This window comes from Schistocerca piceifrons, chromosome 8 (genome assembly GCF_021461385.2).
Source record: "Schistocerca piceifrons isolate TAMUIC-IGC-003096 chromosome 8, iqSchPice1.1, whole genome shotgun sequence".
Taxonomy (NCBI): domain Eukaryota; kingdom Metazoa; phylum Arthropoda; class Insecta; order Orthoptera; family Acrididae; genus Schistocerca; species Schistocerca piceifrons.
This window is the reverse complement of record NC_060145.1, coordinates 388,016,021-388,039,213: the sequence shown is the minus strand read 5'-3', so window position 1 is coordinate 388,039,213 and position 23,193 is coordinate 388,016,021. Positions and strand designations below refer to the sequence as shown.

Below are 23,193 nucleotides of genomic sequence, written 5' to 3'. Positions count from 1 at the left end.
CACGATTTATTTATTAAGGTGACCGGTTTCGACCACTACTGTGGTCATCTTCAGACCATTGAGTAGAAACCTCTTTCTGCTGGAGAATCACTGTTTAGTAGTGATTCTCCAGAAGAAAGAGGTTCCTACTCAATGGTCTGAAGATGACCACAGTAGTGGTCGAAACCGGTCACCTTAATAAATAAATCGTGATCAAGACTGTTTTTATAGTAAATATATCTTTTTAAATCTTTAGCTGACATGTATACTACATGCTGCACAAATGCGATACGAAGTAGTTGTCCATATTTATGAAATATTGTCTATGAACTTCGTATGTAAAAAAACGAAAGAAACGAACAAAGGAACTAAACTTAAACGTTTACGTCAACACGTGACCACACACACCAACGATACTACTGACGTTGGCTGAGAAAAACGAAACAGTGGAATGTTGGGAGAGTCCACTTGAAGGGAAGTAACCCAGGCAGGCGTACAATCATACGGCAAGCGTGGTAACAATCATACGGCACTGCGGAGAGACTTTTTGAACACCCCGTATCAGGATAATTTGAAAAAAAAACACTGGAAAAATCTTGTTTTTGTCTCAGTAGATGAAATGATTTGTTTACTGAGGTGTCATGCACTGTTGGTTTCCTACCACTACTTTCAGCTTGCAGTCAGTGCTGCCACCACTTCTTGCCACTAGCCTAGCAGCTGCTGACGAGAGGGAGGGAGACATGAGGAGTTTGTTTGGATCTGATTGTCAGAGACTATAGACGCAGTGGGCAGAGACGGTGGTCATGTTTGCATAAGTTGTGTCTGAGTGATTACGTGAATCTGTGTGCGTTCTCGTTTTATGACAAAGGCTAAGGCTGAAAATGTAGTTGTGGGAGTGTGACTGCCTTTTGTACATGCCTGTCTGCGGCTCAGCAGTCATCTTTACGGTGAGTTGCTGTATATCCTCCTCATTACTGATTCTCAGAGTATTTGAACAAGTTATCTGTTACTTGGATTGATCACTGTTATCTCATTTCATCAACATGTTGTCTGTGGCTTGTGAGAGTAGCTGGCCACACGAATGGATGTCCACGATGGGCCAGAACCGTAGGCCGTTTTTGTGGGTATCTGTAATGGATCGGGCCTGCTGATCTGAAGCCATTCGGTTCCAACTAATGTGCAGGCCCTAGAGTTCCTAGATAACAGAACGCAGCATGCCATTCTCAATGGAGAGAAGTCTTCCGAAGTAAGAGTGATTTCAGGTGTGCCACAGGGAAGCGTCGTAGGACCGTTGCTATTCGCAATATACATAAATGACCTTGTGGATAACATTGGAAGTTCACTGAGGATTTTTGCGGATGATGCTGTAGTATATCGAGAGGTTGCAACAAGGGAAAATTGTACTGAAATGCAGGAGGATCTGTAACGAATTGACGCATGGTGCAGGGAATGGCAATTGAATCTCAATGTGGACAAGTGTAATGAGTTGCGAATACATAGAAAGAAATATCCTTTATCATTTAGCTACAATATAGCAGGTCAGCAACTGGAAGCAGTTAATTCCATAAATTATCTGGGAGTAGGCATTAGGAGTGATTTAAAATGGAATGACCATATAAAATTAATCGTCGGTAAAGCAGATGCCAGACTGAGATTCATTGGAAGAATCCTAAGGAAATGCAGTCCGAAAACAAAGAAAGTAGGTTACAGTACAATTGTTCGCCCACTGCTTGAATACTGCTCAGCAGTGTGGGATCCGTACCAGACAGGATTGATAGAAGAGATAGAGAAGATCCTACGGAGAGCATCGCGCTTCGTTACAGGATCATTTAGTAATCGCGAAAGCGTTACGGAGATGATAGATAAACTCCAGTGGAAGACTCTGCAGGAGAGACGCTCAGTAGCTCGGTACGGGCTTTTGTTAAAGTTTCGAGAACATACCTTCACCGAGCAGTCAAGCAGTATATTGCTCCCTCCTACGTATATCTCGCGAGGAGAGCGTGAGGATAAAATCGGAGAGATTAGAGCCCATACAGAGACATACCGACACTCTTTCTTTCCACGAACAATACGAGAATCGAATAGAAACGATAGAAGTACTCAACGTACCCTCCGCCACACAGCGTCAGGTGGCTTGCGGAGTGTGGATATAGATGTAGATCCAGTGGATCTGGTCTCACTGATCTGCCCGCAGGCCAGGTCTGTTTGTGTGTGGCATAATGCAGCGGATTTTCATGTTTTATTCATTATGGACGATAAGAAGAAGAAAATTGTGTCAGTTGCTGTACACTATGTACTCATACATTTTTCCAAAGAAAAATCACAAAATACCTCTAGCATAATAGATACAACGTAGTGGGCAATAACCAACAATAACTGACATAGTAGAACCAACATTTTATTGGCGGTCGCCTACAGTGTCGGTTTACACAATTCTCCCCGCCTTATGCGCTTCTTTCAAGAGTCCTACTTTTTTGTGAGATTGTTTGTGAAATCGGTGAAGGTATTTTAAATCTGTCTTGCGATTTCAAGGAAATGCGTATTTTTGGAAGAAAATGTGTTTTGTTTTATTGAAATAAAATAACATCAGTGGTCTAGTTGTTGTGGTCTTCAGTCCTGAGACTGGTTTGATGCAGCTCTCCATGCTACTCTATCCTGTGCAAGCTTCTTCATCTCCCAATACATAATGCAGCCTACATCCTTCTGAACCTGCTTAGTTTATTCAACTTTTGGTCTCCCTCTACGATTTTTACCCTCCACCCTGCCCTCCAATACTAAATTGGTGATCCCTTGATGTCTCAGAACATGTCCTACGAACCGATCCCTCCTTCTAGTCAAGTTGTGCCGCAAACTTCTCTTCTCGCAAATACTACTCAATACCTCCTCATTAGTTATGTGATCTACCCATCTAATCTTCAGCATTCTTCTGTAGCACCACATTTCGAAAGCTTCTATTCTCTTCTTGTCTAAACTATTTATCGTCTATGTTTCACATCCATACATGGCTACACTCCATAAAAATACTTTCAGAAACGACTTCCTGACACTTAAATCTATATTCGATGTTAACAAATTTCTGTTCTTCAGAAACGCTTTCCTTGCCATTGCCAGTCTACCTTTTATATCCTCTCTACTTCGTCCATCATCAGTTATTTTGCTCCCCAAATAGCAAAACTTATTTACTATTTTGTCGCATTTCCTAATCTAATTCCCTCAGCATCATCCGACTTAATTCGACTACATTCCATCATCCTCGTTCTGCTTTTGTTGATGTTCATCTTATATCCTCCTTTCAAGAAATGTCCGTTCCGTTCAGCTGACCTTCCAGGTCCTTTGCTGTCTCTGACAGAATTACGATGTCATCGGCTAACCTCAAAGTTTTTATTTCTTCTCTATGGATTTTAATACCTACTCCGAGTTTTGCTTTTGTTTCCTTTATTGCTTGCTCAATATACAGATTGAATAACATCGGGGGCCGGCCGGAGTGGCCGAGCGGTTCTAGGCGCTACAATCTGAAACCACGTGACCGCTACGGTCGCAGGTTCGAATCCTGCCTCGGGCGCTGCAGTCCGGAACCGCGGGACTGCTACGGCCGCAGGTTCGAATCCTGCCTCGGGCATGGGTGTGTGTGATGTCCTTAGGTTAGTTAGGTTTAAGTAGTTCTAAGTTCTAGGGGACTTATGACCTAAGATGTTGGGTCCCATAGTGCTCAGAGCCATTTGAACCATTATCCTGCCTCGGGCATGGATGTGTGTGATGTCCTTAGGTTCGCTGGGTTTAAGTAGTTCTAAGTTCTAGGGGACTGATGACCTCAGAAGTTAAATCCCATAGTGCTCAGAGCCATTTTTTAACATCGGGGATAGGCTACAACCCTGTCTCACTCCCTACCCAACCACTGCTTCCCTTTCATGCCCCTCGACTCTTATAACTGTCATATGGTTTCTGTACAAATTGTAAATAGCCTTTCGCTCCCTGTATTTTACCCCTGCCACCTTCAGAATTTGAAAGAGAGTATTCCAGTCAACATTATCAAAAGTTTTCTCTAAGTCCTCAAATGCCAGAAACGTAGGTTTGCCTTTCCTTAATCTATTTTCTAGGATAAGTATCTCATCATACATTTCATCAATCGCTTCGTCATCTGCAGAGCTACTTGGTATATAAACTTGTACTACTGTGGTAGGCGTGGGCTTCGTGTCTATCTTGGCCACAATAATGCGTTCACTATGCTGTTTGTAGTAGCTTACCCGCATTCCTATTTTTTATTCATTATTAAACCTACTCCTGCATTACCCCTATTTGATTTTGTATTTATAATCCTGTATTCACGTGACCAGAGGTCTTGTTCCTCCTGCCACCGAACTTCACTAATTCCCACTATATCTAACTTTAACTTATCCATTTCCCTTTTTAAATTTTCTAACCTACCTGCCCGATTAAGGGATCTGACATTCCATGCTCCGATCCGTAGAACGCCAGTTTTCTTTCTCCTGATAACAACGTCCTCCTGAGTAGTCCCCGCCCGGAGATCCAAATGGGGGACTATTTTACCTCCGGAATATTTTACCCAAGAGGACGCATCATCATTTAACCATACAGTACAGCTGCATGCCCTCGGGAGGAATTACGGCTGTAGTTTCCCATTGCTTTCAGCCGTTCGCAGTACCAGCACAGCAAGGCCGTTATGGTTAGTGTTACAAGGCAAGATCAGTCAATCCTCCAGACTGCTGCCCCTGCAACTACTGAAAAGGCTGCTGCCCCTCTTCAGGAACCACGCGTTTGTCTGGCCACTCAACAGATACCCCTCTGTTGTGGTTGCACCTACGGTACGGCTATCTGTATCATTGAGGCACGCAAGCCTCGCCACCAACGGCAAGGTCCATGGTTCATGGGGGTATGGACGATAAGAAGAAGAAAATTGTGTTAGTTGCTGGGGGTTTGTACGCTATTTACTCATATATTTTTCCAAAGAAAAACCACAAAATACCTGTAGAATAACAGCTATAACACAGTGGGCAATAACCAACAATAGCGAACATAGCAGAACCAACATTTTATTGGCGGTTACCTACAGTGGCGGTTTACACAATTCTTCCCCGCCTTATGCACTTCTTTCAAGAGGCCTACTTTTTTGTGAGGTTGTTTGTGAACTCAGTGAAGGTATTTTAAATCTGTCTTGCGATTTCAAGGAAATGCGTATTTTTGTCGGCAAATGTGTTTTGTTTTATTGAAATAAAACAACATCAGTGGTGCTATTGAAGCACGTATACTATTTGGCTTGGTTTCTCCATCTAAAAACAATTCATTACAAAATATGTTGATGTTAGTACTTAAGGTCTTTGCTCACGTCCGGAAATGCCATCTGCTTGCAAGGTTCTTTTTTTTTCTTGTACTGTAACTGCAAAGGGAGATTGTCAACATACGTCTTAACTTCCCCTCGACATCTCAAGATTTGTCAGGGAAATACTTGTCTGGAAATCAGGGAATTTCACTTGGGGAAACTTGTGGCAACCCTGAAAATGTGGGCAGCAAGAGACGCACACCGGTTAAGGAACGCGGCGATGTCTATTTGGCCGGCCGGAGTGGCCGAGCGATTTTAAGCGCTGCAGTCTGGATGCGCGCGACCGATACGGTCGCAGGTTCGAATCCTGCCTCGGGCATGGGTGTGTGTGATGTCCTTAGGTTAGTTAGGTTTAAGTAGTTCTAAGTTCTAGGGGACTGATGACCTCAGAAGTTAAGTCCCATAGTGCTCAGAGCCATTTGAACCATTTTGATGTGTGTTGCGCAGGTGAAGCGCAACATCAGCCGCATCCGCAGCAACGTGACGGCGGACCTGTGGCGGCTGACGGACGGCCCGCCGGTGCTGCACCAGGAGAACTGGACCCGGGCGGTGGTGAAGCGGCTGCAGGTGTTTGAGCACGAGCTGGTGCGCTGCGTGAAGCGGGACGGCTGGGACGGCACCGAGGACGAGAAGGCCGTCCAGTGGACGCTCATCGGCGCCCTCTTCTACTCCATCATCGTCATCACCACCATCGGTGAGTACCGCTGCGGTGCCTCACACTCCCTGGCACAGTATCGTCTCGCCGATGTCAGGCTGCGCTCCGATATTGATGCCGACTGGCTAGCTATTCCAGACAGTATGGATCATTGCATGTTTTTGGGACACAGCTATCCCCTTCAAGCGTCACGATCGTGACACGCTCCACCTACTCAGATGACAGAATCACGTGTCACTCGTTCCTACCATGGTTGACAGCTTTGGAGACACCATACTGATTTCGTCGTATTTTGTTCTTTTCGTACACTACTGGCCTTTAAAATTGCTACACCAAGAACAAATGCAATGATAAACGGGTTTTCATTGGACAAATATATTATACTAGAACTGACAAGTGATTACATTTTCACGCAATCGGGGTGCATAGATCCTGAGAAATCAGTACCCAGAACAACCACCTCTGGCCGTAATAACGGCCTTGGTACGTCTGGGCATTGAATCAAACAGAGCTTGGATGGCGTGTACAGGTACAGCTCCCTATGCAGCTTCAACACGATACCACAGCTCATTAAGAGTAATGACTGGCATTGTGACGGGCCAGTTGCTCGGCCACCATTGACCAAACGTTTTCAATTGGTGAGAGATCTGGAGAATGTACAGGCCAGGGCAGCAGTCGAACATTCTCTGTATCCAGAAAGGCCCGTTCAGGACCCGCAACATGCGGTCGTAACACATCTGAAATGCAACGTCCACTGTTCAAAGTGCCGTCAATGCGAACAAGAGGTGACCGAGACGTGTAACCAATGGCACCCCATACCATCACGCCGCGCGATACGCCAGTATGACGATGACGAATACACGCTTCCAATGTGCGTTCACCGCGATGACGCGATGACGGCAAACACGGATGCGACCATCATGATGATATAAGCAGAACCTGGATTCATCCGAAAAAATGACGTTTTACCATTCGTGCACCCATGTTCGTCGTTGAGTACACCATCGCAGGCGCTCCTGTCTGTTATGCAGCGTCAAGGGTAATCACAGCCATGGCCTCCGAGCTGATAGTCCATGTGGCTGCAAACGTCGTCGAACTGTTCGTGCAGATGGTTGTTGTCTTGCAAACGTCCCCACCTGTTGACTCAGGGATCGAGACGTGGGTGCACGATCCGTTACAGCCATGCGGATAAGATGCCTGTCATCTCGACTGCTAGTGATACGAGGCCGTTGGGATCGAGCACGGCGTTCTGTATTACCCTCCTGAACCCACCGATTCCATATTCTGCTTACAGTCATTGGATCTGAACCAACGCAAGCAGCAATGTCGCGATACGATAAACCGCAATTGCGATAGGCCACAATCCGACCTTTATCAAAGTCGGAAACGTGATGGTACGCATTTGTCCTCCTTACACGAGGCATCACAACAACGTTTGACCAGGCAACGCCGGTCAACTGCTGTTTGTGTATGAGAAATCGGTTGGAAACGTTCCTCATGACAGCACGTTGTAGGTGTCGCCACCGGCGCCAACCTTCTGTGAATGCTCTGAAAAGCTAATCATTTGCATATCACAGCATCCTCTTCCTGTCTGTTAAATTTCGCGTCTGTAGCACATCATCTTCGTGGTGTAGCAATTTTAATGGCCACTAGTGTATTATGACTTGCGCGTTAAGGCAGTACGCAATTTCAAGGCAATGGTACATTGACGATTTTTCACAAACATATCACTCTTATTACCATTTCTGATAATTAAATGTCAGTTAATGACGCATTGGCGGTAAAAGCCTTCAGGAGACCCTAATATGAATGATAATATCGTTGAAAGGTGTATGTATTTGGGAGTTGCATGTGTTAAGCATGGACTTACGGTTAGAAACGTTGAGCTACAGACACCACCTGCTATATGCTACTAGGTCTACAACTTTGCTTCCGCTGTTTTTTCTTGAAGTTCGGGGCTTTACTGTGAAAAACTTACCAAAAAATTACGATTCATACTGTTGCCCATCGTTAGCCACTACATTCTCCCTTCTTTCGGATAGCATACGAATCCCGTGGCAGAAGAAATGGGGGTCTTTTGTGGGGATCCATCAATCGATTCAATTTTGCACTTGTTCATATGATCGGAAATGCTGGTCAGCCAGACTGTATGCCACTGATCGAAAAAGGTGATAGAAAGAGCAACGCATGGACAATACAGCAGGAGGGAGAGGACTTCTCATTTCAACGTTTCCATGTATATTTTGACGGTTTTTGCGACATGAAGTCGAGCACTGACCTGCTGCAAAATTACCTTTACGTGTCTATCGCTGTATTCTGGCCGTTTGTGTTTCAGTGCTGGGCTCGAACGCATCAATTGCTTTCGATAATGATGTTCTATGACTGCCTTCGTCTGTTTCAGTAGCTACGAAAACTTTCTGCCTTCCACCGCCATGCCGGTGTTCGACATCGAAATCACCGTTCTTAAGGCGTTGAAAACATTCTCTGCACGTTCTTTCACTAATAGTTCCCTCACCATTGGTCTTGCCGAGCATTTTAAGAGCCACAGCCGCAGATTTCTTCATGTTAAAGCAAAAAATTAGAACTTCCCGCAAATGGCGAGAGATGGGTACGTAAGTTGACGTACTTAATCGAGAATAACCTTATGACGCAATCACAAATCGACTAATATTTTTATGGCGTTATGTTTACAGATGCCTAAGCTTGAAATAAATAAATAAATATTGAATTACTTCTATGACCAATCACCTGAACCCCAGTTGCCGCTACTACCGTCTATTGCAAAACGGCGGAAGCAAAGTTGTAGACCTAATATTATTTATTTTTCCATCTTCACATTGGTAAAAGTTTCTCGGCCTTACTGTTTCACGTAACACCTGTATCTTCTGCAATATTCCATGCTGTTTGCAAAAAACAGAGCGCTCTCCCAGGAATGAGTTTTTCTGTTCTGTGACTTTTGTCTGATTAAAAAGCTAAGGATGAAACTCCTGCGAGAACAGTATGGTTGTGTGTTACTGAATCCGGGAAATGTGAATACAATATCTTGATTGTGCTTGCATGCTGATCTGTAAAGTACTACAAAGCCTAGGCTAGACTGAAAGATGATAGTTTAGTTGTGAATTGGCAAAGTGACATTGAAGGCTTCTGTTAATTGCATTTATATTCTTAGTGATGGAAAATAATAAATGCGTTCAGAAATGTTGAGGCACAGCGTATATTAAATATTGTAGCGTAGAGTCAACTTTTATGATGTCCATATATTGACCATATTTCAGCTTATCTAATTCTAAAATGGGTATACAACTATATCATTATCAAAGTTATGCATTTTCTGAAAAATAAAGTATCCATAAGTGACAATGAGCTACGAGGAAACGGAAAAAATGACAGATACTCATCAGTTTTCTGATTAAGGTGACAACCTACACCTCAGTATGTGTTACAACTCAGCCTGTCATTCGACTAATAATTCATAGTTAACGTTCATTGGCTTCAGACTATTACATTCCACTTAAATCTGTAATTACACTGCGAATCAATCTGTCACCACATTTGAGATCTAACCTTGTTTCTTAAATCTCAGTTACACATAGCCGAAGCTCCGTGGAGCACTCAATTGAGTACTCATAGGTCTTTACAAATCTTTGGACAATAAGTGAGTGAGATTAAATTCATGAAAAGACAAGTTACAGACAAATGTCACCAGATGGCTTCTGTCACAGACTCGGATGCCTCCCTTATAACGTCATGAAACGTTACCCAGTCGTCACACTTTCTACCAGAGATACTGATGCACGGCCTGTCGCTAACACTCAAGTCACTGATACTGCTGTTCGCAATGGACGAGAAGCGGCAAGTGCTCCTGCTTTGTGCTAGGTACTTACGTACTTAAACCGATCTGTGGTGCTGCTTCTGTACTTGTGAGACTGCTGCTGAGTGATAATATGTTACGGAAAACATGGAAGAGAGACAATATTAGCTCCAAAACGTGTCGGTACCAGTCTTCTGGAGTTACCAGGAATATAAAGGAGAATGTAATGGCTGTGGTGTCTCTTAACAGGTACATGTAGCCAAAAGGAGATGGTACGATAAGGAGAGAATTGACGCTGTAGTTGGTATTTTATGTAAACACTAATACATCGTCTGATCAAAACTATTCGGACAGCTATTAGTGGACATTAATTTGGGGTATGTTCACCCTCCCCCTTTATGACGGCATGACCTCTGCAAGGGACACTTTCAACGAGGTGTCTGAAAGTGCATGGAGGAATGACAGCCAACTCTTTCTCAAGAGCCAAAACAAGAGTAGATAGTAACATTTGACGTTCAGTCTGGAACGAAGTCAACATTTTAACTCATTCCAGAGGTGTTCTATTGGGTCCAAGCCGGGACTTTGGGCAGGTCAATCCATTCCAGCAATGTTACTGTCCGCAAACCATTGCTTCAGAGATGCTGCTTTATAGCAGGGTGCGTCGTCATGCTGAAACAAACACCAATCACTCCTAAACTGTTCCTCTATTGTACACAATGCACAAAGCTGTAAAACGTGTTCATATCACCTGCATTTAGCGTTTTCTTAAGCGCAATATGTGGCCACAAAGTAATCACGAAAAACCATCATGTTAATTAGCAAGTCCAATGTGACACTGGAGCTTTGTTTCATGAGGTTGGATTTCCTGTCTATGTCAGTGTCAACTCCGTCACTGCATGTGAGGACGGCTTTGGAGTAGGCAGGAGAGTGTGTCTGTGCTAGTTTTATTCAACTGGGTCAGCTGTTCCAAATCTTTCTTAGGCCAATACCCCTGAGTGCAATCAGACATTAACTAGTATCTCCGTGTCTCTTCCCCACCCCCGCCGTCTGTTACCCCCCCCCCCCCCCCCCCTCCCTCAGGTTATCACCAACTTAAGCACCTAACTAACTGTAGAATGAAAGGCTTTTCTTAGAACATTTATATTCTTAAAATGATGAAAGATGAGTTATATTTAGTTTGTGTGTGTGTGTGTGTGTGTGTGTGTGTGGGAGGGGGGGGGGGGGGAGGGGCGGAGGGTTAGATTAAATGGCAAAGCAATTCATGGTACATTGCAAGTGCTACCCGCAACTCCTTCTCAGATAAAATGCTAACTATTCACTGTGAGGGGAGACATTTGTTACAAAACATACTTCATCTGCTTTAGTCTCTTCACTTCGGCACTTCCTTGACCTGCACACTGCAACCCCATTTAAAATAAACGAACTTAACATGTAATCACTATGCTTAGTCTTCACAAGTCCTTACTTCCGAATTGGCACAAATTGGAAGACATGAGGCTGTTAATGCTTTGTGTCAGACCACAACTATAATAGTAATTAATAATAATAATAATAATAATGTACACACAACTATAGATCTGTTTCGAAGCGAGTAATAAAATAATTTCTATACTACTGCGAGTACTATTTACTATTTGGAGAAGACATTTTCTTGAGATATTTAACATTTGTTACGTATATGTTTCACTTTTATCATCAGCGTTGTACGAGAGAAAGCACAACATTTGTGTGTCGCGAGTGAGCTATATGAGGAACCTGTAGCCTTCACTGCATTAATGCTACTAATCGAGAAAAATTAATAATCAGTATTAGCGTCTTATAAAACTGTGGTAATAATAACGATATTTTGAAAATAATTTAATTTCATGTCTGAAATAGAATAGAATGGTTGAAAATTTGATTTTACCCCTCAGGGGGTTATTGCCCCCACGTTGGGAACCACTAATCTAGGCAGAGTGTCTCTGCCTCTAAAACATAGTCTGCACAGCCATCTTTAAAAAGGAGGCTGTCCTGATATCACCCACAGCTTTTTTGAGGTGGGGGCGACGGGGTCTTCCAAGCTCTTGGGTTAACTATTCCATTGCAGTGACAACTCCGGGGCGGGCCCCAAGGAAAAAAGTGTATTCTTTTGTGAGAGCGTGGCCATGAGGCAAATTTGAACAAAACAGCTTTTCTTTCCTTTTAACGGTCGACGCCATTTTGGGACCCTTTTTAATAACATGCTTTGCAGGTATTACACATTTATTCTGGTCTTATCGTCTGATGGTCCCACACTTTCGCGATACTTAGGTGGGTCTAGAATCTGGAATTGATTTATTAGGCAAATACGCTTATTAATTTTTTAAATCACTTAATATGCATTCATGTTTGTGACCATTGGATTCGTAATTTCCCCTGCCGTGTGGATCTGCGAGTGGATTTTAATGTAATTCATCATATCTGTGCCGAGCACTGTTGGCAAGCTGGGTGCACTCAGCCCTTGTGAGGCCAATTGTGGAGCTACTTGACTGAACAGTAGCGGCTCTGGTCACGAAAGCTGACAACGGCTGGGACAGCGGTGTGCTGATTACATGTCCCACCATAACTGCATTCCGTGACGCCTATTGCTGAGAATGGCACGGTGGTTGGTCAGCACCATTGACCTTTCCGACTCCTGTTCGGTCAGAGTTTGAGTTTTTTTTTTTTAGTTATATCTGTACTCTCTCTTTCTGTGGGATGGATGCAGTGGCTACTAGCGCCTCTCCAGGTGTGTGGGAGGTATTATGTGGCATCGTCTTCTGAAACTGCCATGCAACATACACTGAAGAGCCAAAGATACTGGTACACCGGCGTAATATCGTGTAGAGCTTCCCGCGAGCAGGAAGAAGTGCTACAACACGACGTGGCACGGACTCGACTAATGTCTGAAGTAGTGCTGGAGGGAAATGACACCATGAATCCTACAGGGGTGTCAGTAAATCCGTAAGAATACTAGGGAGTGGAGAACTCTTCCGAACAGCACATTGAAAGGCATCCCAGGTATGCTCAATAATATTTATGTCTGGTGAGTAACGTATCCAGCGGAAGTGTTTAAACTCAGAAGAGTGTTCCTGGAGCTACTCTGTAGCAATTCTGGACGTGTGGGGTGTCGCATTGTCCTACTGGAATTGATCAAGTCCGTCGGATTGCACTATGGACATTAATGGATGCAGGTGATCAGACAGGATGCTTACGTACGTGTCACCTCTCAGAGTCGTATCTAGACGTATCAGGGGTCCCATATCACTCCAAGTGCACACGTTTCGCACCATTAAGGAGCCTCCACCAGCTTGAAGAGTCCTCTGCTGACATGCAGGGTCCATGAATTCATGAGGTTGTCCCCATACCCATACATGTCCATCGTCCATCCAATTGAAACGAGACTCGTCCGACCAGGCAGCATGTTTCCATTCATCAACAGTCCAATGCCGATGATGACGGGCCCAGGCGAGGAGTAAAGCTTTGTGTCGTGCAGTCATCACGGGTTTACGAGTGGGCCATCGGCTCCGAAACCCCATATCGATGATGTTTCGTTGAATGGTTCGCACGCTAGCAATCGTTGATGGTTCATCATTGAAATCCACAGCAGCAGGGTTGCACTTCTGTCATCTTAACGATTGTATTCAGTCGTCGTTGGTCCCGTTGTTGCAGGATCTTTATCCGACCGCAGCGATGTCGGAGATTTGATGTTTTACCTGATATTCACGGAACACTCGTGAAATGGTCGTACGTGAAAATCCCCACTTGATCGTTACGTCGGAGATGCTGTGTCCCATCCCTCGTGCGCCGACTATAACACCACGTTCAAACTCACTATAAATCTTGATAGCCTGCGATTGTAGCAGCAGTAGCCGATCTAACAACTGCGCTAGACACTTGTTGTCTTATGTAGGCGTTGCCGACCGTCGCGCCGTATTCTACCTGTTATACATATCTTTGTTTTTGAATACGCATGCCTACACCAGTTTCTTTGGCGCTTCAGTATATTTCATAATGTTATGTGCACATCCCCATGGTCAATGTAATCGACCCTTTTATGCTGCCTCATGACTGCAGACAATATTCAATAATACCGGTCACTGTCCAGCTAATTACTTTATCTCTCCCCTTCCTTTTATTACAATAGAGTACCTGTAGCAGTGAAAGCTTCCTAGCTGGCTTTGGAGACATAGAAGCTTACTTAAAAGGACGAGGGGGAGCTATAAACGTGTTCTGAGCTGAAAGCTGCCCTTCAGTGTTGGTAGACAGCGCAGAATTCTCCTCGACCAATCTCTGCACACCGCGTAGTCCAAGGACCAGCCTGTCTGTCATAAAACTCCGTTGTACGACGCCCAAATAAATATTTTGGGAAGATAATGTGTGTAGCCAGGTGCAGACGCCAGAACGGCAGAAGTGTAAGATCTGCTGTCATCCTGCAGTCTCACAGTCAGCACAAAAAAATGGTTAATTTAAAACCTTGCAGTGGGCTCTTTGATTGGCCCGCAATAATTATTTCTGTAATGCGTGTTTTCCCACGTGTACCTACATGTCATTGGATAGGCGTGGTTTAAAAACCTGTCAAGCAGTGGGAGAGATTTGATACCTTCCACCAAGTGCCAGATCATTATTGATTCAGCATGACAAAACCCGCTACAGTAGTAGTTTCTTTAACATATTTACAGAATTATTATTGGACGGAACTCGCAAGGCCTGCTGTATCTGGCTGGCGAGACTCCTAGGCTGGCAGAAACAGCCTAATCTCAGAAAGTTAAGGCAGAGATCGATGAGTAAACAGATGCGGACAGACGATCGAAGAGTAAAGACTTGGTGTCATACGACTGATGAGAGGAGACTTGGGATCGTACTGAAGCGTGTTTCCACTTTAGTACTCAATCCAGAGGGCGAGCTGGGCTCAGAATTTCCAGCCCTTCTCGCACATTCACGCTGTGTAAGAGTGCTAAGAATGAGCCGGCGATACAGTCACCGAACTGAAGGGGACACGAGGGTAGTAAACTTTCAGCAGGGGCTAATTGCACAGCTTTCACGTTCGCAGCCGGCTAGTTGCTCCCAGTATACATTTTGGCGATTCTACTGATGTTCGTACTTATTTTCCTCTGTTCTCTCTTTAAACCACTAACTTGCAGTCACTGGCCATATCCGTAAATTGTTGTTGTTGTTGTGGTCTTCAGTCCAGAGACTGGTTTGATGCAGCTCTCCATGCTACTCTATCCTGTGCAAGCTTCTTCATCTCCCAGTACCTACTGCGACCTACAACCTTCTAAATCTCCTTAGTGTATTCATCTCTTGGTCTCCCTCTACGATTTATACTCTCCACTCCAATACTAAATTGGTGATCCCTTGATGCCTCAGAACATGTCCTACCGACCGATTCCTTCTTCTAGTCAAGTTGCGTCACAGATTTCTCTTCTCCCCAATTCTATTCAATACCTCCTCATTCGTTATGTGACCTACCCATCTAATCTTCAGCATTCTTCTGTAGCACCACATGTTTCACTTCATATATGGCTACTCTCCATACATATACTTTCAGAAACGATTTCCTGACACTTAAATCCATACTCTATGTTAACAAATTTCTCTTCTTCAGAAACGCTTTCCTTGCCATTGCCAGTCTACATTTTATATCCTCTCTACTTCGACCATCATCAGTTATTTTGCTCCACAAATAGCAAAACTCATTTACTACTTTAAGTGTCTCATTTCCTAATATAATTCCCTCAGCAACACCCGACTTAATCGACTACATTCCATTATCCTCGTTTTGCTTTTGTTGATGTTCATCTTATATCCTCCTTTCAAGACACTGTCCATTCCGTTCAACTGCTCTTCCAAGTCCTTTGCTGTCTCTGACAGAATTACAATGTCATCGGCGAACCTCAAAGTTTTTATTTCTTCTCCATGAATTTTAATTCTACTCCGAATTTTTCTTTTTTTTTTTTCCTTTACTGCTTGCTCAATATACAGATTGAATAACATCGGGGAGAAGCTACATTCCTGTCTCACTCCAATCCCAACAACTGCTTTCCTTTCATGCCCCTCGACTCTTATACTGCCATCTGGTTTCTGTACAAATTGTAAATAGCCTTCCGCTCCCTGTATTTTACCCCTGCCACCTTCAGAATTTGAAAGAGGGTATTCCATTCAACATTGTCAAAAGCTTTCTCTAAGTCTACAAACGCTAGAAACGTAGGTTTGCCTTTCCTTAATCTATTTTCTAAGATAGTCGTAGGGTGAGTATTGCCTCACGTGTTGCAACATTTCTACGGAATCCAAACTGATCTTCCCCGGGGTCGGCTTCTACCAGTTTTTCCATTCGTCTGTAAAGAATTCGCGTTAGTATTTTGCAGCTGTGGCTTATTAAACTTATAGTTCGGTAATTTTCACATCTGTCAACGCCTACTTTCTTTGGGATTGGAATTATTATATTCTTCTTCAACCCCCCCCCCCCCCCCCTCCCTCATGAACCATGGACCTTGCCGTTGGTGGGGAGGCTTGCGTGCCTCAGCGATACAGATAGCCGTTTCGTAGGTACAACCACAACGGAGGGGTATCTGTTGAGAGGCCAGACAAACGTGTGGTTCCTAAAGAGAGGCAGCAGCCTTTTCAGCAGTTGCAGGAGCAACAGTCTGGATGATTGACTAATCTGGCCTTGCAACACTAACCAAAACGGCCTTGCTGTGCTGGTACAGCGAACGGCTGAAAGCAAGGGGAAACTACAACCGTAATTCTTCCCGAGGGCATGCAGCTGTACTGTATGGTTAAATGATGATGGCGTCCTCTTGGGTAAAATATTCCGGAGGTAAAATAGTCCCCCATTCGGATCTCCGGGCGGGGACTATTCAAGAGGATGTCGTTATCAGGAGAAAGAAAACTGGCGTTCTACGGATCAGAGCGTGGAATGTCAGATCCTTAATCGGGCAGGTAGGTTAGAAAATTTAAAAAGGGAAATGGATAGGCTGAAGTTAGATATATTGGGAATTGGTGAAGTTCGGTGGCAGGAGGAACAAGACTTCTGGTCAGGTGACTACTGGGTTATAAACACAAAATCAAATAGGGGTAATGCAGGAGTAGGTTTAATAATGAGTAGGAAAATAGGAATGCGGGTAAGCTATTACAAACAGCATAGTGAACGCATTATTGTGGCCATGATAGATACGAGGCCCACGCCTATCACAGTAGCGCAAGTTTATATGCCAACTAGCTCTGCAGATGACGAAGAAATTGAAGAAATGTATGATGAAATAAAAGAAATTATTCAGATAGTGAAGGGAGACGAAAATTTAATAGTCATGGGTGACTGGAATTCGTCAGTAGGAAAAGGGAGAGAAGGAAACGTAGTAGGTGAATATGGATTGGGGCTAAGAAACGAAAGAGGAAGCCACCTGGTAGAATTTTGCGCAGAGCACAACTTAATCATAACTAACACTTGGTTCAAGAATCATAAAAGAAGGTTGTATACATGGAAGAATCCCGGAGATACTAAAAGGTATCAGATAGATTATATAATGGTAAGACAGAGATTTAGGAACCAGGTTTTAAAGTGTAAGACATTTCCAGGGGCAGATGTGGACTCTGACCACAATCTATTGGTTATGAACTAGAGGTTGTAGAGAGTTTCAGGGAGAGCATTAGGGAACGACTGACAAGAATGGGGGAAAGACATACAGTAGAAGAAGAATGGGTAGGATTGAGAGATGAAGTAGTGAAGGCAGCAGAGGATCAAGTAGGTAAAAATACGAGGGCTAGTAGAAATCCTTGGGTAACAGAAGAAATATTGAATTTAATTGATGAAAGGAGAAAATATAAAAATGCAGTAAATGGAGCAGACAAAAAGGAATACAAACGTCTCAAAAATGAGATCGACAGGAAGTGCAAAATGGCTAAGCAGGGATGGCTAGAGGACAAATGTAAGGATGTAGAGGCTTATCTCACTAGGGGTCAGATAGATACTGCCTACAGGAAAATTAGGAGACATTTGGAGAAAAGAGAACCACTTGTATGAATATCAAGAGTTCAGATGGAAACCCAGTTCTAAGTAAGCAGAGTAGACAATGAAATGGAAGATATGATACTGCGTGAAGAGTTTGACAGAGCACTGAGAGACCTGAGTCGAAGTAAGGCCCCGGGAGTAGACAACATTCCATTAGAACTACTGACAGCCTTGGGAGAGCCAGTCCTGACAAAACTCTACCATCTGGTGAGCAAGATGTATGAGACAGGCGAAATACCCTCAGACTTCAAGAAGAATATAATAATTCCAATCCCAAAGAAAGCAGGTGTTGACAGATGTGAAAATTACCGAACTGTCAGTTTAATAAGTCACGGCTGCAAATACTAACGCGAATTCTTTACAGACGAATGGAAAAACTAGTAGAAGCCGACCCCGGGGAAGATCAGTTTGGATTCCGTAGAAATATCGGAACACGTGAGGCAATACTGACCCTACGACTTATCTTAGAAGCTAGATTAAGGAAAGGCAAACCTACGTTTCTAGCATTTGTAGACTTAGAGAAAGCTGTTGACAATGTTGACTGGAATACTCTCTTTCAAATTCTGAAGGTGGCAGGGGTAAAATACAGGGAGCGAAAAGCTATTTACAGTTTGTACAGAAAGCAGATGGCAGTTATAAGAGTCGAGGGACATGAAATGGAAGCAGTGGTTGGGAAGGGAGTGAGACAGGGTTATAGCCTCTCCCCGATGTTATTCAATCTGTATATTGAGCAAGCAGTGAAGCAAACAAAAGAAAAATTCGGAGTAGGCGTTGAAATTCATGGAGAAGAAATAAAAACTTTGAGGTTAGCCGATGACATTGTAATTCTGTCAAAGACAGCGAAGGACTTGGAAGAGCAGTTGAACGGAATGGATAGTGTCTTGAAAGGAGGATATAAGATGAACATCAACAAAAGCAAAACGAGGATAATGGAATGTAGTCGAATTAAGTCGGGTGATGCTGAGGGAATTATATTAGGAAATGAGACACTTAAAGTAGTAAAGGAGTTTTGCTATTTGGGGAGCAAAATAACTGATGATGGTCGAATTAGAGAGGATATAAAATGTAGACTGGCAATGGCAAGGAAAGCATTTTTGAAGAAGAGAAATTTGTTAACATCGAGTATAGATTTAAATGTCAGGAAGTCGTTTCTGAAAGTATTTGTATGGAGCGTAGTCATGTATGGAAGTGAAACATGGACGATAAGTATTTTGGACAAGAAGAGAATAGAATCTTTCGAAATGTGGTGCTACAGAAGAATGCTGAAGATTAGATGGGTAGATCACATAACTAATGAGGAATTGTTGAATAGGATTGGGGAGAAGAGAAGTTTGTGGCACAGCTTGACTAAAAGAAGGGATCGGTTGGTAGGACATGTCCTGAGGCATCAAGGGATCACCAGTTTAGTATTGGAGGGCAGTGTGCAGGGTAAAAATCGTAGCGGGAGACCAAGAGACGAATACACTAAGCAGATTCAGAAGGATGTAGGTTGCAGTAGATACTGGGAGATGAAGAGGCTTGCACAGGATAGAGTAGCATGGAGAGCTGCATCAAACCAGTCTCAGGACTGAAGACCACAACAAGAACAACATATTCTTCTTGAAGACTGAGAGTATTTCGCCTGTCTCATACATCTAGCTCACCAGATGACAGAGTTTTGTCATGACTGGCTCTCCCAAGGCCGCAGTAGTTCTAATGGAACGTTGTCTGCTCCCGGGGCCTTACTTCGACTCAGGTCTCTCAGTGCTCTGTCAAACTCTTCACGCAGTATCATATCTTCCATTTCATCTTCATCTACATCCTCTTCCATTTCCATAATATTGTCCTCAAGTACATCGCCCTTGTATAGACACTCTATATACCCCTTCCACCTTTCTTCTTTCCCTTCTTTGCTTAGAACTGGGTTTCCATCTGAGCTCTTGACATTCATACAAATGATCTCTTTTCACCAAAGATCTTTTTAATTTTCCTGTAGGCAGTATCTATCTTACCCCTAGTGAGATCTGTAAATTAGTTTCACGATTATGCTTTTACGATGTTCATCCACCTGTGCCAAATTTAGATTTCACAATTACAATCCCTCGTGTATTTATTAAATTTTCACATGTATCTCAGTTGGTAATTCATATACCGATGCTTTGTGTAAACAAACCAAATTGTTACCTTGACTGCTTTTTTCTGTTGTAGATGGATGACCCTTCATTAATACACTCCTGGAAATTGAAATAAGAACACCGTGAATTCATTGTCCCAGGAAGGGGAAACTTTATTGACACATTCCTGGGGTCAGATACATCACATGATCACACTGACAGAACCACAGGCACATAGACACAGGCAAAGAGCATGCACAATGTCGGCACTAGTACAGTGTATATCCACCTTTCGCAGCAATGCAGGCTGCTATTCTCCCATGGAGACGATCGTAGAGATGCTGGATGTAGTCCTGTGGAACGGCTTGCCATGCCATTTCCACCTGGCGCCTCAGTTGGACCAGCGTTCGTGCTGGACGTGCAGACCGCGTGAGACGACGCTTCATCCAGTCCCAAACATGCTCAATGGGGGACAGATCCGGAGATCTTGCTGGCCAGGGTAGTTGACTTACACCTTCTAGAGCACGTTGGGTGGCACGGGATACATGCGGACGTGCATTGTCCTGTTGGAACAGCAAGTTCCCTTGCCGGTCTAGGAATGGTAGAACGATGGGTTCGATGCCGGTTTGGATGTACCGTGCACAATTCAGTGTCCCCTCGACGATCACCAGTGGTGTACGGCCAGTGTAGGAGATCGCTCCCCACACCATGATGCCGGGTGTTGGCCCTGTGTGCCTCGGTCGTATGCAGTCCTGATTGTGGCGCTCACCTGCACGGCGCCAAACACGCATACGACCATCATTGGCACCAAGGCAGAAGCGACTCTCATCGCTGAAGACGACACGTCTTCATTCGTCCCTCCATTCACGCCTGTCGCGACACCACTGGAGGCGGGCTGCACGATGTTGGGGCGTGAGCGGAAGACGGCCTAACGGTGTGCGGGACCGTAGCCCAGCTTCATGGAGACGGTTGCGAATGGTCCTCGCCGATACCCCAGGAGCAACAGTGTCCCTAATTTGCTGGGAAGTGGCGGTGCGGTCCCCTACGGCACTGCGTAGGATCCTACGGTCTTGGTGTGCATCCGTGCGTCGCTGCGGTCCGGTCCCAGGTCGACGGGCACGTGCACCTTCCGCCGACCACTGGCGACAACATCGATGTACTGTGGAGACCTCACGCCCCACGTGTTGAGCAATTCGGCGGCACGTCCACCCGGCCTCCCGCATGCCCACTATACGCCCTCGCTCAAAGTCCGTCAACTGCACATACGGTTCACGTCCACGCTGTCGCGGCATGCTACCAGTGTTAAAGACTGCGATGGAGCTCCGTATGCCACGGCAAACTGGCTGACACTGACGGCGGCGGTGCACAAATGCTGCGCAGCTAGCGCCATTCGACGGCCAACACCACGGTTCCTGGTGTGTCCGCTGTGCCGTGCGTGTGATCATTGCTTGTACAGCCCTCTCGCAGTGTCCGGAGCAAGTATGGTGGGTCTGACAAACCGGTGTCAATGTGTTCTTTTTTCCATTTCCAGGAGTGTATTATCATGTATCGTGTGTTACTCGCATTTTCTCGCTTGATTGAGCAATCTCTTTTAGTTTCCTTCAATAAGACTCTTCCGCTGTGCGACGTTATATTTCCCTTAAATTTGCATGATATTATGGGGGGATAACCTTCTCTGCAGACCACCAGAGATCGGACTTATAGCATCTTAAGGTTACGTTTAAGTCTTTGATTTATTAGGCTACTAAGGGAGGCATGATCTCTAAAGAGCACGAGAGCCAAAATAGTTTCCCACTCGTTAGCACTGAAATCAACTGCTACAGTTTCCAGTTGTGTTCTGCTCTCGCCTCATCAGACGCTGGAGGTGTGTGGCGGCTATAATAAGAATAGACGAAAAGAACTGGACTCCCCTCGTCGAATGTCAGCTGCGTTTTTCCTCCTGGGGTGTGGACGTGCTCTTTGTTGACATTTGCATACCACTCTAATTCCTGTTTCCTACGTTGAATTACATGTCGAATATCTGTTCCTAGCTACGCTGTATCTTTCTCTCCAGCTTCTATCCTTTCTCTCTCTCTCTCTCTCTCTCTCTCTCTCTCTCGGTGTGTGTGTGTGTGTGTGTGTGTGTGTGTGTGTGTGTGTGTGAGTGGGTGTGTGGTAGGAGGGAGGGCAACGACATCCCAGCCTGTTATAAAGTTTTATTTTTTATTTTTGAGAGGATCGCATTTAATGACACAATCATAACTGATGTCAGCTCTCAATGGCCATATTCAGATGCTATGGGCGGCATATGGTGAACAAATATTCTTGAATTGTCAAGGCATTAACGTTTGTTCGTCGTATGCCCGCCCATAGCATCTGAAGGTAGCCATTGTGGGCCGAGACCGATTATGATTGTGTCATAAAAAGTGATTGTGTCAAAAATAAACAAAAACTTTATTTGTATACCTTAACCTGGAGGCTGCAGTAAATGTTATAGGTCATTAAACTCACAATCGAATCTCCCAGATGGCTCTTTGTTCACCTGGTTAGCCCTGCCATATTAAACAATGAAAGTTAGGCAGTTAATACATGCACGACCGGTATCTGTTTTCCCCACTAAAATCATTCTCTCCCCGAGGTTGCCAAATACAAATTTACACTAGGCTTCACATCTTAATAACCTATTTATAAGTTAAACATTTTTATAGCGTGATTAAAACGTAGACGTTATAGTAAGGAGTAATAAGCAAATGCGTGCAGCACATGTACTAGTTGATGAATTCGTAGTTGTGACTTAAACAGTTATTTACTTACTTGAAAAGGGGTCGGCTGTTTTTAAGAAAGTAGTATTTTGTTAATCTCCAAATTACATTTTGAATAACAACTCCATCGTTAGCACTTCAGATTACTGTCGACGGACCTTTGCTAACATATAATTCGTATTGGCGATTCGCGTCTGACAATAGCGTACTGCTTCTCACGTGAAACCGCGATCTAGAATCATTTTTGTAATCAGTGTATACAAAACAATATGACTGTACTATGTATAAGTGAATAACACACCCTGTTTTGTACAATAAAATGCGAAGCATCCGTTTCAGTTTCCATAACCAGCGTCTGTAGGTCGGATATGCTGCCGACGGATCCCCCTGTTTTCACCTGTTCAGTGTCTGTTTGTGGATGTTTGTTGGGACAGCATATTCTTCTAAACACGATTACTGGACATAAGTAAATAAATTTCCTGTTTACTATGTATCTTGATTACTTGTGGCACGTGCCCCTAGCATACTGTTGCCATTTCTACTTCATTCATGATGGTTCTCCTGGATG

The 23,193-nt window shown here is 44.1% G+C and overlaps 1 protein-coding gene across 1 annotated transcript in view; it reads left to right on the top strand.

Moving 5' to 3' along the window:
* Nucleotides 1-23,193, top strand: part of LOC124712373 — a 623,942-nt gene that overhangs the window by 16,656 nt on the left and 584,093 nt on the right. Inside the window, exon 2 of the mRNA XM_047242669.1 lies at nucleotides 5,765-6,011. Coding sequence (XP_047098625.1) covers nucleotides 5,765-6,011 — 247 coding nt within the window. The remainder of the gene's footprint in view (nucleotides 1-5,764; nucleotides 6,012-23,193) is intronic.